The sequence below is a fragment of the Eleutherodactylus coqui genome, chromosome 10 (assembly GCF_035609145.1).
Source record: "Eleutherodactylus coqui strain aEleCoq1 chromosome 10, aEleCoq1.hap1, whole genome shotgun sequence".
Taxonomy (NCBI): domain Eukaryota; kingdom Metazoa; phylum Chordata; class Amphibia; order Anura; family Eleutherodactylidae; genus Eleutherodactylus; species Eleutherodactylus coqui.
In genome coordinates, this window is record NC_089846.1 from 101,605,666 (window position 1) to 101,624,928 (window position 19,263).

General features: G+C 47.8%; 2 protein-coding genes across 2 annotated transcripts in view; one reads left to right on the top strand and one right to left on the bottom strand.

Moving 5' to 3' along the window:
* The window catches only part of LOC136580790 (ubiquitin carboxyl-terminal hydrolase 12-like), a 41,920-nt gene that overhangs the window by 21,917 nt on the left and 740 nt on the right, over nucleotides 1-19,263 (bottom strand). The window contains exon 2 of the mRNA XM_066581645.1: nucleotides 6,214-6,294. Coding sequence (XP_066437742.1) covers nucleotides 6,214-6,294 — 81 coding nt within the window. The remainder of the gene's footprint in view (nucleotides 1-6,213; nucleotides 6,295-19,263) is intronic.
* Nucleotides 10,981-19,263, top strand: part of LOC136580791 (ras-like protein family member 11A-like) — an 84,406-nt gene continuing 76,123 nt past the window's right edge. Inside the window, exon 1 of the mRNA XM_066581647.1 lies at nucleotides 10,981-11,066. Coding sequence (XP_066437744.1) covers nucleotides 10,991-11,066 — 76 coding nt within the window. The 5' untranslated portion in view covers nucleotides 10,981-10,990. The remainder of the gene's footprint in view (nucleotides 11,067-19,263) is intronic.

A 19,263-nucleotide genomic window follows, 5' to 3' on the forward strand; every position in this document is an offset into this window, starting at 1 on the left:
TTAGAAGTCTGGACCAAGGAGAAATACATATCCCACCAGCCTTATTGCAGTATCAGATGATTTCTAATTTATTCTAAGGTGTGTGTTGTTTATATACCATAAATGACATCACAGGAAAAGTACATACCCCCAAGATTAATAATAATACATGATAGGCTGAAACTAAAATGTTTAACATAAGTTACACCTTTTAAGGTGTTACTATAACATACAATGAAACCGTTATGAATTCAGTGAAAAGGAATGCAAGGGAGGCAGTCTGGAGACTCTTATCTTGTCTGTCTACCCATACTGGTATAGAAAAGGTTTTGTTTAACCCCTTCACTACTTATACTGGCATCATGCTATATCTTTCTAGTCTACAATGCAATAAAAGAGCAATTAACTGATACATTGATCTATAATTTTCTTAACAATATGGCGCAACTCGCAAAATAAAAGTGGCCATATTTCTCATATTCTGGACAACCCATTTAACAACAGCTCTATTCTACCGCTGGCCGCTTAGATAAGCCAATATAGTTACACCAGGTATCTCTCTGAATGCAGACTTGGATGTACGAGGATGACGGATATAATTAGGATGTACAATTAGACTATTTTAGCTCTGCTTTTGGTTTATATAAAAAGCATCCATTAGTCGGCACCCATTATTTCATTTAAAAAGTCCAATATTTGTATGGCGACTGTTCTGGGATGGTAAGTGGCCATGACCGAGATCACGGTAATAACCTGCGATCAACTAGAAACCGAAAAGCTTTAACAAAGTACTTCTATAAATACCCAGCAGCCGATGTATTAGAGATAATAAACATCTTAATGGGAGCAGAAAAGTGGAATAATGCTTAAAATATGTGAATCAATGGTTGGGAAGTATGCTGGAGATGGCAAAAGGGCGTCCAAGTGTCCCCTCTGTAGCATGTAGCGGAAATAGAAGACGGGCGCTGCTATTTTTAGCGTTTCTATTTATAGCCCAGTGAGAACGTTCTCTCCCATCTGCAGTCTCAGGCTTGTAAGACGGACACAACCGACAAGGATGAATGTCTGCAAAAACACAAGATCTGGTACCCAGAGGAGAAAATAATGGCCGATTATGTAATCAGGAGGGGGGGGGGGGGGGGGGGGGGAAGAGACTTACCTTTTAATTAACTGGTTTAAATGATGCAGTTTCTGCCGTGATTTAGAAAGACATGCGGAGGGACGACTCAACCCGGCGCCAACATATGGATCCAGCCTGAAGACCCTTTTTTAAAGGCGGAATGGTCGACGGCAAGCATTAAACAGCTTAATCACACAAGCGCTGTCTGTAAACGCAGCAGGGATCAGCCAATGGAAGGCAGACGCAGATCGCATTTTTTTTTTTTCTTTTGCGCAAAAGGAAGAATCATTCATTTTTAGTAATACACTTCCTGCGGGATCTGCTGCCGACCGCAATTAAAGCGCATGCGAGGCCAACGCTCATTCCTCGCCCATAGATGTGACCTTTGTACTACGTCAGGGAAGCGAGCGCCACGTTAACCCCTTAGTAATGAAGCCAGTTAGCATCTTAAAAGGGGTAATCCGGTGATTCAAAGTGAAGGTTCTATGCTTCATGATGCACTAACTTGTTTTACAGAGCCTCAGAGATACGGCTTTAGCTATGGTCTCCCCTGTTTAGTTCTCCATTGGTATCCAATGGTTATGTCCAGTAGGCTCCACTGTTACCGGTCGGACGTGCTCAGTGCCTTCACATTCTGTAATGATGACACCAATTGACTGCATACTAGTCAGTAACTGGAAATGGGGCATCATGGGAGATGTAGTTCTTGCACTCCTCAGTTTTATTCCCATCATCGCATTCCAAAAGCCATACGTTTTTTTTCATTTTTCCATTGACATAGTCGTATGATGGATTCTCTTTGTGGGACGAGATGTATCTTTAAGGATATCATTTTGGGGCACATATAACGTATCACACAACCATTATTTTCTTTTTTTTAAGTGGAAAGGGAGAAGGAAAAAAAAATTCCCGTCATTGATTTTTGCCTTTAATCCTAAAGGCGTTCAGCATGCAGAATAATTGATGTTGGATGATCCTCTGGGTCCGCACGACTCCGCCGATACAAAGTTTATATAGTTTTACTTATGCTTACTTAGATAGAAAAAACTATTTTTGCAGTGTTTTAGTTTTTTTTTCTCCATGCCTTGCATCCTGCGGGTTAAATAACGGAATGTTTCGCGTTTTTTTTTTTTTGTCATTTTGAACAGAGCAAATAAAATAAAAAATACCCCCCCCCCCCCCATTTAGTTTTTTTTTACATACTAAAGGTGGTAAAAAGGGAGGGGGGACGACTTTTTTTCCCCCCACCTTTTACTTTTGTCCCATTAGAGGATCTGAATTTCACCACTTTGATGGTTCTTATAATACATTACTACACTTCAGTGATGCTGTGTATTATAAAGCCTATGACGTTCAGCCAGCTTAAAGCCTCTAAGTGCTATAGCAACCTATCAGGACCCTGTGATCACATCACGGGGGTCCACTGGGTGACAGGGGAACCCTCGCTCCCTGTCAGTCCTTTATGTTGCAGTCACATTGCCAAGAAGTGATGAACTCCAGTCCCTCCACCCTTGGTGTGCGACAAGGCTCTCCTAGGGGTGCTGAGGGGGAAAATATTTGCAGGTGTGCTGCAAGTTAATTTTTTAACAAGGTATGCCATAACCTGAAAAAGGTTAGGAAACCCTGGCACAGAGTACAGTGCTGCACTTATACAGATGCAACAAAGGTTAACTTGAGGCCTAACGCTTTAAGAACTTTCTGTGCCAGTGTGTCTACAATTTCAATTGCTTTACAATGGCTTATTTTAACAATAGCTTTTTAAAGGACCAACTTTTCACAGAAAGTTAACACACTCAAGTTAACCTTTGCTACATCTGTATCTTTGTTAGGCCTTTGAAGAATGCAGTAAAGCCGCCATTAACCCCTACGGTGGCTTGCCCGGAAAATCTCCGGGGCTTGCTGCCCTGACCATGCAGTTAAACCCCGGAAGGTTTCCATGGACAGCTCTAGTGCTGAAATGTGCAGAGCACTGAGCTGTCAGTGGAATTTTCTGGGGTTTTAACAGAATGGGGACTCCCTGCGGGGAGTAAAGAATCCCCCTCCCACAGATGTCAAAGCCCTCCTATTGATTTCAATGGAGCCATTGAAGGCAATAGGATGCCGACACCCCCCCCCCCCCAGTGATTTTCAGGGAAGGGCTTGAAATAGAAGTATAAATATTCAAGTAAAGGTAATAATCTCACCTATGTATCAAGTTATGTTAGCTCCCGTCTTATATTTCTTGCTGTGTCCTCTTTTCAGTATTAAGAAAGCGGTCTCTCATCCATACCGCTCGATCCTAGGCGGTTTCTTGCCACAAGTGCATTTAAATGATAAGAGCTTGGATGCATAGAGATAAAAACTTTCTTCTCTCTTTATTCAGTATGTGCCCATCATAACAAGGAGAATACAGACGTCCTGAGGACGCGTTTCGACCTTCTCAGGTGATCAAGACCTGAGAAGGTCGAAACGCGTCCTCAGGACGTCTGTATTCTCCTTGTTATGATGGGCACATACTGAATAAAGAGAGAGGAAAGTTTTTATCTCTATGCATCCAAGCTCCTATCATTTAAATGCACTTGAAATATAAGCCCCTCCCTGAAAATCATTTCTATCTGGTGTTAAACAATAAAAAAAAAAAATACATACTTACCTCTCTGCCGCTTCTGGGCACAGGCGCGTCTAGCCACTCAGATCCCGGCACTGTAATTATAGAATTCTATGAATGGACCGAGGGCTGCCTGTGATTGGCTGAGCCAATCAGACCCAGCCCTTTCAGCAGCCGGGGAGTTTAAATCCCCGCCTGCTGAAAGAACATAATAACAGTGCCAAGACCCGAGCGGCTACACATGCCTGAGCCCCGGTGGAGAGTTAAGTATGTGTTTTTTTATTTAACACCTTATATTTCAAGCCCTTCCACGAAAATCACTGCGAGGGTGCCGGCATCCTATTGCCCTCATTGGGGTTCCATTGAAATCAATTGGAGGAGCTTCGCGGTCCCCTCCCACAGCTGTCACCGCTCTGACAGCTGTGGGAGAGGATTATTTACTCCCCGCAGGGAGTCCCCTTTTTTTGGTCACTTTTATTGCGTTTTTTGGGAGGCATGCTAAAAATCAGCATTTTGCCTCAGTTTTTTAATGTTTATTTACGCTATTTGCCGTGCAGGATAAAAAGGGTGTTCAATTTTTTGTACGTGTCTTTACGGACACAACTATACCAAATATGTGGGATTTTTTTATGCTAATATGAGAAAAAGCATAAAAACGGGTTTAAAGGGGTTGTCCCGCGGCAGCAAGTGGGTCTATACACTTCTGTATGGCCATATTAATGCACTTTGTAATGTACATTGTACATTAATTATGAGCCATACAGAAGTTATAAAAAGTTTTTCACTTACCTGCTCCGCTGCTGGCGTCCTCGTCTCCATGGTTGCCGTCTAATTTTCGCCGTCTAAAATGGCCTAATGGCCAAATTAGACGCGCTTGCGCAGTCCAGGTCTTCTCCTGTTCTCTATGGGGCTCCGTGTAGCTCCGCCCCGTCACGTGCCGATTCCAGCCAATCAGGAGGCTGGAATCGGCAATGGACCGCACAGAAGAGCTGCGGTCCACGGAGGTAGAGGATCCCGGCGGCCATCTTCACCGGTAAGTATAGAAGTCACCGGAGCGCCGGGATTCAGGTAAGCGCTGTGCCGTTCTTTTTTTCAGTCCCTGCATCGGGGTTGTCTCGCGCCGAACGGGGGGGGGGGTTGAAAAAAAAAAAAAACGTTTCGGCGCGGGACAACCCCTTTAACTTTTTTTTACATTGTTATTTTTTGTACATTATTTTGTTTGTTTTTTTTCTTTACAACATCTGTGTCCCTCTGAGGGCCTTTTCTGCAGCACTGACGATTGCTACGATAAGGCATTGCAGGACTTCTCTCCTGCAATGCCTTATCGCTTATTACAGTGATCACAGGCACTGGCAATACAGGACGCCGGTATCTGGCGTCCTGTTGCCTTGGTAACCAGCCAGGCTTTCTACGATGACATCGCAAGAGTCGGCTGAGGTCCCAGAGGGAGCGCACTTCCTCAGTGAACTGTTTCCCTGCCGTGATCTACTTAGATCACGGCAGGGAAGGGGTTAACAGCTGGGGCGTATCTTCAATGCACCCCCGCTGTTGCAGCGGGAGGCCGGCTATCTGTGACAGCCGGCTCCTGCAAGATCTGTCATGATCTCGCGCTAACCCTATGGCGTAAGGGTATGTCATTTTGCGGGAAGTACCCTGCTCCCATGAGGTACCCTTTCGTCATATGGAGGGAAGGTGGTAACTACATGGTCAGTGCAGCAAGCCCTGGAGATTTTCCGGGCATGCCACTCAAGGGGTTAATAAATACTAAAATTGCATTGTAGACTCATTTAAAAAACCTGCCCTCTGAGGCACAACATGGTAATAAAAACCTGCCACTCAAGGGGTTAACTTGCTGATCGTTTGAGGCCTTATGTCCACGGGCGGGTCGGATTCCGTGCGGGGAGTCCCGCATGAAATCAAGCGCTGCGTACCTGTATTTTCCTATCAGTGGTATCCGCGCAGACCTCCCCACTTCCGGGTTCGCTGTACTCTGCATAGTCCGGGCTCGCTGTGGGACATGCACAGTACAGCTTTAAAAAAAATAATAAATCTCCTGCTTTCCCACGGCACGCAACAAAAGCTGAGAAAACCTTGTATCAGCGCTTCCAGGAGATATCTGGTATGTACCAATATTAATGGTACGTGCAGAAATATCACTAGGTGGTGCAAATCTACGGGTCTTCCCATAAGGGCTGAGGACTAGTGGACGATTCCGGCTCTTATGATTGGAGACTCACCGCCGGACGCCCTACGGCTGGTTTACTAATAGTAAAGAGGGAACGGAGTGGATTTAGGAAGTACTTGGAGGTCGTCTTCTGTCTCCTTGCCCTGACAGGGATGAAGGACGGACTGATGCCCGTCCACAGATCTGTGCCGGCTGACCGCACTTCCATCTCGTTTCCCCCTCATCTGTACATGATCATGCCTTATTGATGCGCCTCTGATAGTATCTAACTACGGTTACATCTCATCCATCTGAAGTTAGATTTAACACAAGAGGAAGTAATGCAAAAGGAAATCAACTTACATTGACCAATCCGAAATAATGTTCATTTACAGGAAATTGCTCTGGGCCGATTTCTTTTTCCAATGTTGAGGCATTGGTGCCCTATGGAGATAAAAAGGGAACGGCGGCAAATTAGAAACACTGCATTGTACATAGCGGAGGGCAGACTGGTTACAAGACAGGTTGGTAAAGGGGTTGTCAGCACAATACTAGCAATTTACTTCATGTCCCCAAATATGCCAATTCTCCTCAAGTCATGTGCTAAATGAGGTCACTAATTGGGACGGGGCAGTAAACCCGTCCCATGGGCTAGGACACAGTAGTCCAGCCCATATTTACTGGACATCACCGCTCATTGTATCGTTTCGGGTCTGTAACGGAGTTTCATTAGCCATGCATGCTCAACCCTCTCTTCAAGTGGCAATGATTGTGCATGTGCAGTCGCATGTGTTGCCATGTTCTGTCCACAAGGGCTGGCGCACCCCCCGCTCCCAAAAACTGGGTCTCTAGCCATTGCTTAGACAACACTGTATGAACACTCCCTTTTAGGGTGGATTCACACTAGTGTTTAACCGCCATTCTGGCTCCCTTTGTGTTCAGTTTTTGCCTCTCCGGTGCATGATTGACAGCTACCCCTGGATTTACCATCTTATACAGCTGTCAATCACTGATCGCTCCGCCCACCGGACTCTTCAGCTCAGAACGTGCAGAGATAGAAGTGAATAGAATACTCTACTGAATCTTCCCCATAAAACTATATATCAATCTGCTCGGCTCCTGATGTTCTATAACATGATGCCGGCAGTTTGGACAGCGTGTTTGAGTCTATAGGTTCCCTTTAAGAGAATTCACACACAGTAGATTTTGGTGCAGATCTGCACCAAAATCCACATGCTTTGTGTGGATCGTGATGCAGTTTTTGATACAGACCAGCAGAGGATTTCACCTTTTCAAATGTCTGGTTGAAGACTGCTGTGGATACACGCCAAAGTCTGCACTAATTCCACTACATGTAAACCGAACCTTAAATTACTACATCAATTAAATGTAATCATTAATACCATGCATATAAAATTAAATACCAATTTATAAAAAAATATATATATAATCGTCAGAATTTTAAAAAACGTTAAGTCAGAAGTCAAGTAAATTGCTCAGAAGTGTGCCAAATTTTTCAAATGTGCTTCCAAAATAAAAATGGGAATATATCTGATAAGTGATTAGTACAATATATATATGTACACATTTCATACTGCAGAAAAGCAGAAAAACAATAAAAAATTTTTAAAAAATTTCTCCATTTTGGCATGCTTAATAAATCGCATCATCTACTTTTACCCTCCATATAAAGGATAATATGCGCCGAAAAAACAACGGTCAGGATGACTTGGATGTGTAAAGGCACAAACAGGCTTGGCATTGAAGACGTTAAAAACCAAAAATAAACTGGAAAAAAAAAAGAAGAATACATTAACATAGTTGCGTTTGAGTAACAGAAGCCATTGTTAGGCTGGGCTCACATGGGCGCATGATTACAGTGTATTATGGGTAGGTTCTATGCCCATGTGATACGCGGTAATTCGTAGGCAATCACATTACCTTATGCAGTTCCGCTCACATTAGCGAGTTGGCACCCAGCTGGATGGCGCATGGCTGGCTCCACAGCGGCAAGACGCTGCGTGACCATGTGAGCCCGGCATTAGACATACAACAGCTTACCGTACACCGGTAAACACTTGTTCATTAAATGAAGGTCCAAACGCAATGTGAATGCGGCCTTGTTAATACGGTCTCGTACAATAGAAAATGTCCCACGCTGACACAGCTTTGTGCAAAAATAGACCATTTAAGACAATTTTGGCAACTTTCCTTTTCTGGAATAACCCTATTTGAGGCCAGTTACTAACCACAGGGAATGTTCTTCTGCGTGGCTTCATACTTGTACAAGTGTTCCGCTATCACAGGCCGGCTCCGTGGCCATGTTTGGTAGTATCCCCCATAATGAACACTTCAAAAACTAATTTCATTACATCCAAAACTTTGATTGCAGAACGTCTCTTTATTTCTATTGTCTTCATTTACGTTGGTAATGTTTTCGGCCGGGTACATGCACAGCGGTGTGCCACGTGGCAGAGCCGCATGTACTGCCAGCGCTCATGTGCCTACTATAGCTGAAAAAGGGGAAAATGTGTTTCAGCTGCAGAAACTGCACAAAACTGTGGGAGAGCTTGGCAGTTCAATGCGACATCGTTTCACTGTTATCAGCCAGAATAACAAAATTATTACACAGGTCGCCATTCAGCTTTAACATAGTATGTAAGGCCGAAAAAATCCCTCTGTCCATCCAGCTCAGCCCATTATCCCCAATGATGATCCAGAGGAAGGCAAAAAAAAAAAAAAAAAAAAAAAAAGCCCAATGAGCTAAACCAGGGGGCTTCCCCGACAGCGGGACAGAAGGCGGACCCCCCCCCCCCCCCTCTCTCACTATAGAAGCGCAGCTAACAATTTCCAACAGCAAGGGGCTTCCCAGGCGGCGGCCCGGAAGGCGGACCTTCCCCTCACTGTGGAAGTGCAGCTAATGATTTCCAGCAGCAAGGGGCTTCCCCAGCAGCAGCTGAGAAGGCGGAACCCCACTTACCCACCCAACCTCACTGAAGAAGCGCAGCGCAGGGTCGCCAGCAGTGAGGCACAATTTCCATCAAGCAGCATTCCAGGCGGCTCTGGCCCACAAGCGCGCCCCCTCCCTTAATGTGTGAAGTTCCGTGCTGCAGACTGAGGCAGCATTGGGAGCTGTGCGCGGGGGAACGCCGGCCAGGGACCACAGAGGCGGCGGTCGGCACTGAGCTGGCGGGACACAGCACAGAGGTGGCGGCTGGGCCAGAGGCGTGAGGCGTTACCCTACACAGGAAACAGGGGACGGCTGCTCCGCTGACACTCCTGGCTGCAGCATGTGGATTGATTTGTGCCTGGCCTGCAGGCTTAGGCTGAAGGTTACTTTTCTTCTTAGCCTTACATTAATACGTGTTAATGCGGCCATGTTACAGCGGAAACATGGCAGCATTTACAGGTAATAATGCAAGGCTAAGAAACAAAGTAACCTTCAGCCTAAGCCTGCAGGCCAGGCACAAATCAATCCACATGCTGCTAGGACCATCCAGCCTTTACCCTATCGGGAGCTACGGGTGTGAAAGGGGCGTTCTCCATGTCAAACCCCTAGCTTCCGGTGGCGTCAAGATACAATAACACCTCAACGCAGTGCTCGATAAACCAATGCGATGGCTGTGATTGGTACATCCAGTGCTAAGCTGAGCAGCACTCGAGAACCAATCACAGCCATCACGTTGGGGGCTGGATTTATGAATTGGCCAATAAATGCTGCAACTCAGCCAATTCATAAATCCTGCCTCCACAATGTGATGGCTGTGATTGGCTCTTGAGTGCTGTCCAGCCAATCAATGCAGCGCTGGATGAACCAATCACAGGGCTTATATTTCAAACCTCCCCGAAAAATTAGGGTAGGGCTTATTTTTGCATTCACTCATAAGTATGTAGCGCTTATTGAGAGCTATGTGGTCTGAAAAGGAGAAAGCAAAAGTGACAACTTTCTCCTCTGGGTCCTCTGCTGTGTCTGACAGCTGAGGACCCGATCTGCAACTGTTAGATTGCAGGAGCAGAGGCTCTAATCCCACGCCGTACATCTGCCATCGGCCAGGATTGTTCCCCAGGACCATAAGGGGTTAAAGCCATAGAGACACGAAGAATTATTATCCACTTAATTTATTTGCAAACCACAGTGACGCCCCCTCCTGGCCACATCGTGTGACACCCCACCCTTATGTACAGCTGACCCGCTGTTACCGCGGCTTCAGGTTGCAAGTACAGATGCAACAAGGTAATTAGCGGTGATGTGCATGCTGACAAGACAGCTGGTGGGCGAGGCCATATATGCAGGCCGATGAGGGCAGACACCAGACACTGACGATACCACCCATTACCAATTCAGTCGTGCCAAATATTACATCATTCATGTATTAATTATGACAGGCAGCAACGTGTTTAAACAAACTCAATAGGCGACGCTTGCCAGCCCGGCGCTTGCTTCTAGAACAGCGAGACCATTCCCGCCTGCTGAAGGATCTGTATGTTACTCCGAGGCATTGAGGGAAAGTAATTGTTTTCTTGCCATTTAAGTGTGCCAGTCTCACAGCAGCTCCTACAACGCAAGCGATATGGAAAAATCACACTGCAAGAGTAATTGCTCCAGCTCACAGCACATTATGCGAAACGGCAGCTATTTACTGCGCATTTAACGAGATGACTAGACGGATGCGGTTTTCCATTTCTGACCATAGAGCGATGCTTCCATGCATGCAGGACGACTCCGACTGCGGATGAGTGCGGTTCTTGCAGCAAAGACTATCTATATGTCAGGATGTCCAATGGTTCGCACTGGGACCCCCCACTGCTCACAAGAAAGGGGGTCCTAAAGGTCCCTGAATGACTGGAGCGACAGTCAAGCATGAACACCACCGCTCCCGTTCATGTGTGGACCTTTGAGAGCCCCATTCTCAGGATTGATGGAGGTCCCAGCTGTCAGACTGGACCCCTACTGATCAGAAAGTTATCCAATGTCCTGGCATAACTTTCATAAACTTTCCATGCTGGATCAACCCCTTTAACGCCCCTGTCAGTTCTTCACCCAGTCAGGAGGTCATGGAAATAATTGCCTATGAATGCCTGCTTCCAGATCTTCACGAGGCAAGTGATTCTAGAGAGGAGGAGAAGCCGAGAAGACAAGATGATAGAAGATAAATCTGTAAGTCAGCTGTCAGCGCAGGGACGCCACGCGGAATGTGCGAGGGAAGACCAGACAGGTATCCGACAGACACGACAGACACGTCGCAGTCCATCGCTTCACAACACAAGCCTCAGAACCGCTCTGGGGATGACATTGTATACGTGCCAACAGCAATGCTTACATGAAGTATGCCTCCTACAAGGATAAAACTCCTTAAAGGGGTTCGCCAGGCCATTCACCAGGCAACTCCTCGCCTTCCCATGTCTGTCCTGCAGGCTGTATAAGGCAGTGCAGAAGCTGGCAAAGTTCCAGCTCCGCAACTACCCCGACCACTGCTGGGCGGCAAGTACTTCCGCCCAGGTCAATGGTAGGCACGTGACGCTGGGCGCATGACATTTCACTCCTATGCCAGCTGCGTCTAACCGCCAGAGTCGATGGCGGGTGCATATTAACGTTTTCTTCCCTAATCAGCAGTTTCAGCAACCTGATTGGTTGTTTGGGTTGACTGATTCACCAAACAACCAATCAAGTTGCTGGAATTGCTGATTATGGCAGAAGTGGGGAAGAAAAAGTGAATATGCGGCCAACGTAGGAGTGACACGTCACGTGCCGACCACTGACCCGGACGGAAGTACTTGCCGCATGGCAGTGGTCGAGGCAGTTGTGGAGCTGGAACTTTGCCAGCTTCTGTACTGCCTTATACAGCCTGCAGGACGGACATGGGAAGACGAGGAGGTGTCCGGTGAACGGCCTGGCGAGGTACAGGCAAGTATAGATTTTTTTTTTTGCTGACAGAACCCCTTTAAGGCTAGAAACATGTGAAATCCTGAGGTAGAGCCAGAAAAGGGTCCAACTGGAAGAAGTAGAAGAAGTTCTTCCTTTGTACTTCCTGAAACTTATGAATCTGACTTTGGCTCAAAAACCACTTGTGCGATTTCAGCCAAACTATTGGATGGCAGCATTCCTGCAAGTCAATGTCCGAGCCGTTATACAGGTCTTTAGAACAAGGATTGGGAATTAAAAACCAAGCCAAAATACCATACACAGACAGCTGTTTGGGGGTTTTGCCCCTCAGTGTGCAGTAGGATCCTGGCTTGGCTGGTGAGAGGCCTATGACGCAGGTCGGATTGGGGATCATCACTCGTTCAGGTTCCCGCACTCCTACAGGAATGTAAGCGATAGTCGCCCCGTGGAAGTACAAACAGCGACTGAACGATATGTTGGTTAGCGTAAACAGCAGTCGCTCGCTGCTTATCGGAGCTGTTGGTTGTAAGAAACAGCCGGCACCCGCCTTGTATGGAGCGGGAACAACCCGCAACCCCCCTCCATACAAACCCCAAACCTCCAAGACGTAACTGTACATCCTGCAGTGTTAAGGGGTTAAAGAATAGTAATACAATGTTTTAACACTGATGGAAGTTCATAAACCTTAACCACAAAAGCACAAAACGGAATTAGACCCTTTTTTAGATGTGGGTAAGGGCCCCTGCACATTGGCAAGAGCGATATTGGGCTGTGAGTCACGGCCGAAATCACTCTCACAATCCATGGGAAACCCCTGGATGTGAGGAGTTTTCATGTGAAACAGCCTTGCATCCCTGTGGGGAATCCCTTCATACCATTGCATACAATGGGGCAGCAGCACCAGCCCCATTAAAAGCAATGAGAGAACATTGCAATCCCCTGTCACTGCTGTCACCGTGTTCAGTCATGAGGGGACTCCCCAGGGGGGGTGGGGATGAAGGAATCCCCTGCTGCTGCGACAGATGGCGATGTTCTCCCATTGCTTTCAGTGGGGCTGGCACTGCTGCCGGCCCCATTGGAAGCAATGGGTGATATCGCAAAAAGAAAGGGCATGCCACTATTTTTTTTTTTTACCCAGCACTGCAGCAGTGAAAGCATCGCAACCAAGAATTAAACCATTGAAATTCATTATCGTGCGTTTTCACTCACTCTCGCAGCGCCAGAAAACTCGCCCGATTTTCTTGCAAGTGTGAAGGAGCCCTGAAGGTGCACCTACCTATCATTCCTCCTAACCATCAGTCATGTAAAAGTCCACAAGGCTTGTATTATTGACTAACCCGCCATTTGTATGGGGTTTGGCCGCTACATTTACTGGTTCCTTTCCGGTTTGTCTACTGAAGAGGAATCTTAAACGGAGCCGCCGATTATAAACAACTTCCCATAAATCAATAGTACAAGCAAGAGATAAGAAACCTTGTAATATATCTTATTCCAGAAGTATGCGGCTGTCGCCACTTGTCGGGCTCCGGTCCCCTAGTGCTGATCGCTCACCGATAGCGAGGATGCGGCTTTCAGCTTTGCGCAATACAAGGCTCCTGCCGAAGTTTCTGTAGTAAGATATATTACAAAAGTTTCTCAACTTTGCTTTAAATACAAGAAGGAGACTTCGCCAATCGTCTTGTTTATAAAGAATATCATCTTTCTTAAGGTTTACGTATATAGTGGCTATGAGAAACTCCTATCACAGTGACTGGCGACAGTTAAAGGCTCCTGTCATACTGTTATAATGAAGGGTATGACAGCTCAGCCGCCTGACTGTATACTTATAGCCTTTAGCTTAAATAAGCGACTACTAGTAATTATTAGAAAATGATAGAACCAGTGTTTCTGGTGGCGCAATGCACTACACTGCTCTACTACACGCATGTCACACACACACACAGCACTGCTACATACATTGTTCATTCCATACAACAGGGATCAGAAGCAGCCCAGCACTGGAGATGAAGGACCCGTGATGACATCACCATCATGCTACGCCCCTGGTCACATGATGGTGACGTCATCAAAGGTCATTTATCAACAGTGAAGGAGTAACGTGATTAGTGGCGGAACACGACAGTGACGTCATCACAGGTAATGCATCGTTGTGCAGATTACAGGCGGACTACAAACCCCCTGCAGCCTCTGTTGCTATGGAATACTAATGAACACCTAGCCAGACAGTAGCCGTGTGCGTACAGGACCTGGGATGATGTCATAGTCATGTGATCAGGGGCAGAGCATGTAACTCCCTCTCTGGGGATGAAGGACCTTCGATGGCGTCACCATCATGTAATCAGGGGTGGACATGGAAGTCACTCACGGACGAATGGACTGGTCATTGTTAGTGTGATAGAAGGCAGTGATAATAAGTGGCCTCTCAGTAGGCAGAGATGGTATTTGCTAGTCATGTGATGTTGTGCTGATGCATCATGGGATCGCTAGCACAAAGGAAGAGAAAGCAGGAAGAAAGCTCAGCATCAAGATGGTGCCTGATAAGTATCAAATAGGGGTCTGTACCGCATGGAAGTGATTGCAATATACATAGACGTCCAGAGTGCGACAATCAGGTGAGGGGCGCAGAAATGGAAAAATGTGTTTTATTTGGAGCGGCCCTTTAACCCATCGGACTATTCCTTTGCTCTTTTAGCTTGAAATACTACTGATCTAACCGGTTTCCATCATTCATTGTTTTTCTTTACAAGTTCTACCTCTTCTCCGTTTCTTCTGTCTGGTTCCCTGAAGGTTCAGTAAATGTTTGCTTTACCAAGAAACAACAACATAAAAATTAATTTGATAAAATGTAAGAAAATCACAATCATGGTAGGCGATGGAAACAAGGAACCAGGGGCGTAAAATGCCCATCCATGCAGAAGGCCTGAATACATGAAGCTAGAATCAGCTTGGAAGCGCCTTCTCTAATACCTACAGAGTCTTACGCAGATCCCTGTACCGATCAATCACACATTATGAAAAAAGCGTGGGCGCAGACGCCCGCTGGTGAGGCCGATGTTCCCAACCAGCTTGGACTGAGATGGACAACCTCAAGAAACCCCAACAAAGAGCAGCTCAACCGGCCGTACGCTCCATGGAACACAATCTGCTTGGTCACACAGGTGGAGCCCACCATGGAAAAATCTGATGGGAATCCACTTCATGTTCCGCAATAGAAAAACGCTTACTGCTGCAGATTTGGACGTGCAGCTGCAGCAGATCTGCAATTGGCTGAGCCCTTTTCCAATGGCGTGACTTGTTTCCGCCCACAGATGTCAACTCCCCATACAGAAGAGATCCGTGTCATCACTACAGCGCAGACTGCTAGGAATCCACAGTGAGATCTCCCACCCATTAATTCCCACGGTCAAGGACCGACAATATCAGCTCATTTCCTGCAGTAGGGTTTCACGACCGCACCCCTAGGGGGGCCAAAAAAAACTCAACTTTCAACTACAAAGCAAGACACCCTCTAACTTTTTTCCCTTTTAACAAACCTTTATTCCAGGTTCCTATGTCTAGAACAAGGTTGGACTCAAAGATCAGGAATTTACAGACTTTCTACTAATGACAAAGAAGAAAAACTGTTGCTTCAAGTTGTGGAAGCAAATCGCAAGGCTGTTCCAACACAGATGACCAGGAAGTCTGCTGTCCGGTCCTTAAGTGCCGACTGACAAGTATCCGTGTCGGAATTTTACTATTTTCATATATTTGGAGGTATTTTTGTAGGAACGGCACAAATGTGTAGATTGTCGGGACAAATGCCGTTGTCAACACTTCATGTTTTACAGAATGGCGGTTGTTTTGCAAAAGCAAATGATTAATATTACTGCTGTCGCTCGTGTAACTGGAAATCTTGAGCGCCATTTCTCATAATACACATCAGTTTTGAGCCCCTCTTGCAGTTGGAATTTAAAGCTAAAACTTGGCTCTAAGGCTGCGTTCTCACTCACCGGATTCCTGGCGGAAATCTTGCGGTCTGGCCGCAGCGAAAAACCGCTAGATTTCCGCCGGGAGAAGCGCTGCTTCAAAACCTGCAACACTCAGCCGAGGGCTTTGAAGCGGCCTGGCCGCTCGCTCTTCCGCTGCGGCTCGCGCTCCCATAGAGGAGAGTGCGGCCGCAGCGGAAGAAGAAAAAAAATGAACATGCTGCGGCCAACGAATGCGCGCCGCAGTGCCGGCTTCTTTCGGCTTTGCCGCGGCGGATTCGCCGTCCCGTGTGGACGAGATTTCTGAGAAATCTCGTCCACATGGCTGGCTCATTCAGGGATTAGCGGCTGTAGGCGGATTTGCCGCGGCGAAATTCCGGAATAGAATGTGTGAACCCAGCTTTACATTACTGTTAGCAGATCTAACAAATTAGGGCAGTGTCTTGCTGTATAGCTGCCACATCTCTATGGGCCACCCTACCGCACCAGTCGTTGCCTTCCATAGAGTAGCATATAATGGACCCCCGAAAACACAAATGTACAGAATTTTAAACAGAAAGAACAAAGTCTAGACATGAATTAGGCCCCCTGCACACAGGCGGGATTTCCCGCATAATTTCCGCCCGTGCCCATTGCATAAGATAATGCAATCCTATGCAGACGGCCGTGATTTGACCGCGTGAAAACACGTGCGGTCAACAAAATCGCAGCATGTGCTATTTCTGTTTTCGCGCAGAGGCCCGCACAGAATCGTCACGGCTGATGCGCCGGCTCTGGTCTGCGCATGTACTGGCTGGGCGACAGCTGGCACATGGCAGAGCGGAGGAGACAGCAGGAGGAGGTGAGCTGCGGATCACTGCAGGGGCACGGCTCACATCCCGCTGCGAGAATTCTTGCAGCGGGATCTGACTTGGAAGCCTGCAGGAGGGATCCCAATTTTTGCTCCGTTGGGGAGAGCAGGACAGGGGAATCCCTGCAGATGGACGGGTCTGTCTGTGGACAGAACTAAACAGCGCTGGATGGACCTCATTCACTATAATGGGTTCTGTCCGCTTCTGCCCAGTTGCGCGGCTTTTGAACAGAAAAAAAAAGCGCGGCATGCAGTGTTATTTTTTCGGTGATTTTCAGACAGATCCAAAGGAGCCAACACAGATGTGAGACCGGCCAAACAGACAGTAAGAGCGTCGTCACACAGCAGGCGCACGTTCAGTTGTATCGGAACAATGGTAAACTCCAGCGCCCAAAGTCAAATTAAAGACTTCCCTCTTTGTTGGTAAAGTAATGTAAAAGCTCAAAGGTATGAAGACCAGAACAACACCAAACGGACTCAATTTAAGAATAGAAGCAGCAACCAGGCAGCATCAATAGCCAATAACAGCTCTGTGGATTCTCCCATGATGCACTGCTACATTTTGACCATTGTTGTCTTACTTGACAAAAACCACAGAAGGTCGAAACGTCGGCGAGGTTAGGAGTGGAGGAATAAAAAAGGAGACTCTCTCACGGTTTATGCCGCCAGTTTCCTATTTATTATTGGATTCGCAGTGGAGTTATGGCCAAATGCAGACGGCCGGGTCAGATTCCGCCTGAGATCCTCGCAGCGGGATGCGACCCTGTGCCACTGCAGTGACCCGCAGCTTACCTGTCCGGCGTCTTCTCTCGGCTCTGGGATGTGCCAGCTGCGAGGCTCGCACTAGATCAGGACATGCTGCGATTTCCACCCCGTATATGGGCTGTACTTGCTGCGGGATCCGGAGCGCCGCAGTGCGAATCCGCCCGTGTGCATTAGGCCTATGGCTCGGACACCTTGGTTGTGTGGCATGTGCAGACCTTACACGCCTCACCCCTTTTGGGCTAAAGGAAGTACTTTACCAATATAGTGACGGGGTTCATCACAAAACAGATCCGTTCAGCCATGGGATTCCCCTTCCCTGCTCCCCGAACAGACAACGGAGCCCCGCCACAGTCATAATCCGGCCCAACCATGGGTCTGATCGCCCAGAGCCCAGCATCATAAGGACGCACCAACTTGGTGTGAACAGCGGGCACGGGCCACACTCCGCTCAGGTGAAATTAGGTTGAGGCCCCCGTTAGATGGAACCATTAATCTGAACGATAATTGCCCAGCGTGAGCGCCCGGCGATCCGACGACCAATGAGAACTCGCTCGCTTCTTGTTCACTTCATGCAGGCAGAAAACTGATTGTTGGAGTGTCGCTGCAACGAGCCCCGCTACGGAGAATCTGACCCGCTGAACAATATGGCGGCCGGTTTATCCGCCATGCTCACATGCCAGCGGTCTATCGCCCCGTGTGGAAGGAGCCGCAGGTAGCTGCCTAGCCAAAACAACATTGCCTTCTTTTTTTTCCACTGGCAGACCAAAGTTAAGAGCGCGGGTGATCACTACCGCGAGCCACCAGCGACCCGTAAGGCAGTATATTACGGAAGACCCTCTAAAAATTTTTTTTTAAAAACACAAGCCCCGCCCCCCCTCTACACAGGACAGATGGTGGATAACGATGTGATCGGGGGGCGTCTGAGCATGGGATCCTGAGAACGGTGGTCCCAGGCCCCCTACAGGCACCTGTCAGCATTACCACTGAAATGAATGACGACTGCCCATTGCTCATGTCATGAGAACGCTGAGGACCTCCATTGTCAGGGCGGACGGAGTCGGAACAGGTGAACCCCCAGCAATCCACCTTATCCCACCTATTAGCTGCCCACTGAGCGGTGCAGGAAGCAGACAGCTCCGTTCTCTCTGCGGTGGCCCCGCTCAGTATTACAGGTCATTCACTTTAGCAGTAATGGCCACCGGGTCACCGCAGCGGTTGCTTCCTGCACATGTAATCCACGCAAAAGTGTAAGGCTGGCTGCCCACGAGCGTGACGGGCTCCGCCGCGGAATATTCCGCGGCGAAGCCCGTCATGGCGCCCCCCAGAGCCCCTATACTTACCAGCGGATCCGGCTTCTTCGCGCCCGCATAACGCTTCCCCGCCCACCGCCGCCGCGTCACATGACACGCCCACCGCATCACATGACGTGGCCGGCCGTGTCATGTGACGCGGCGGCGGTAGGCGGGAAAGCGTTTTCACGCTATCTTCCGCTGTGTTACGGCGGGAGATAGCGTGAACGGACGGCTTTCATTGACTGCAATGGAAGCCGTCAGCGCGTACACCCGCGGCAAATAGAGCATGCTGCGGGTGAGGACGGGAGATTTCACGGTGCGGAATTCCGCGGTGGAATTCCGCACCGTGAGCATTGTGCTACTAGGTTCAATAGAACCTAATAGCTGCGGGCAGCGCAGCGGATTTTCACCGCGAATTACGCGGCGGAAATCCGATCGTGGGAAGGAGGCCTAAATCATTGGATCTCTCAAGAAGCCCATCGATGCAACACAGCCAGGCGGGGGCGCTAGAGCCTTAACAGACTTGGTTCATACGGACGTATTGGCGCATGTAATACGCGGCGAATAGTTTCCTTGGGTTCATGCATACGAACGCATTTTTTTACGTGACTGCATGGATCACACAAGCCCATTGAAATCAACGGACTTGCATAAATG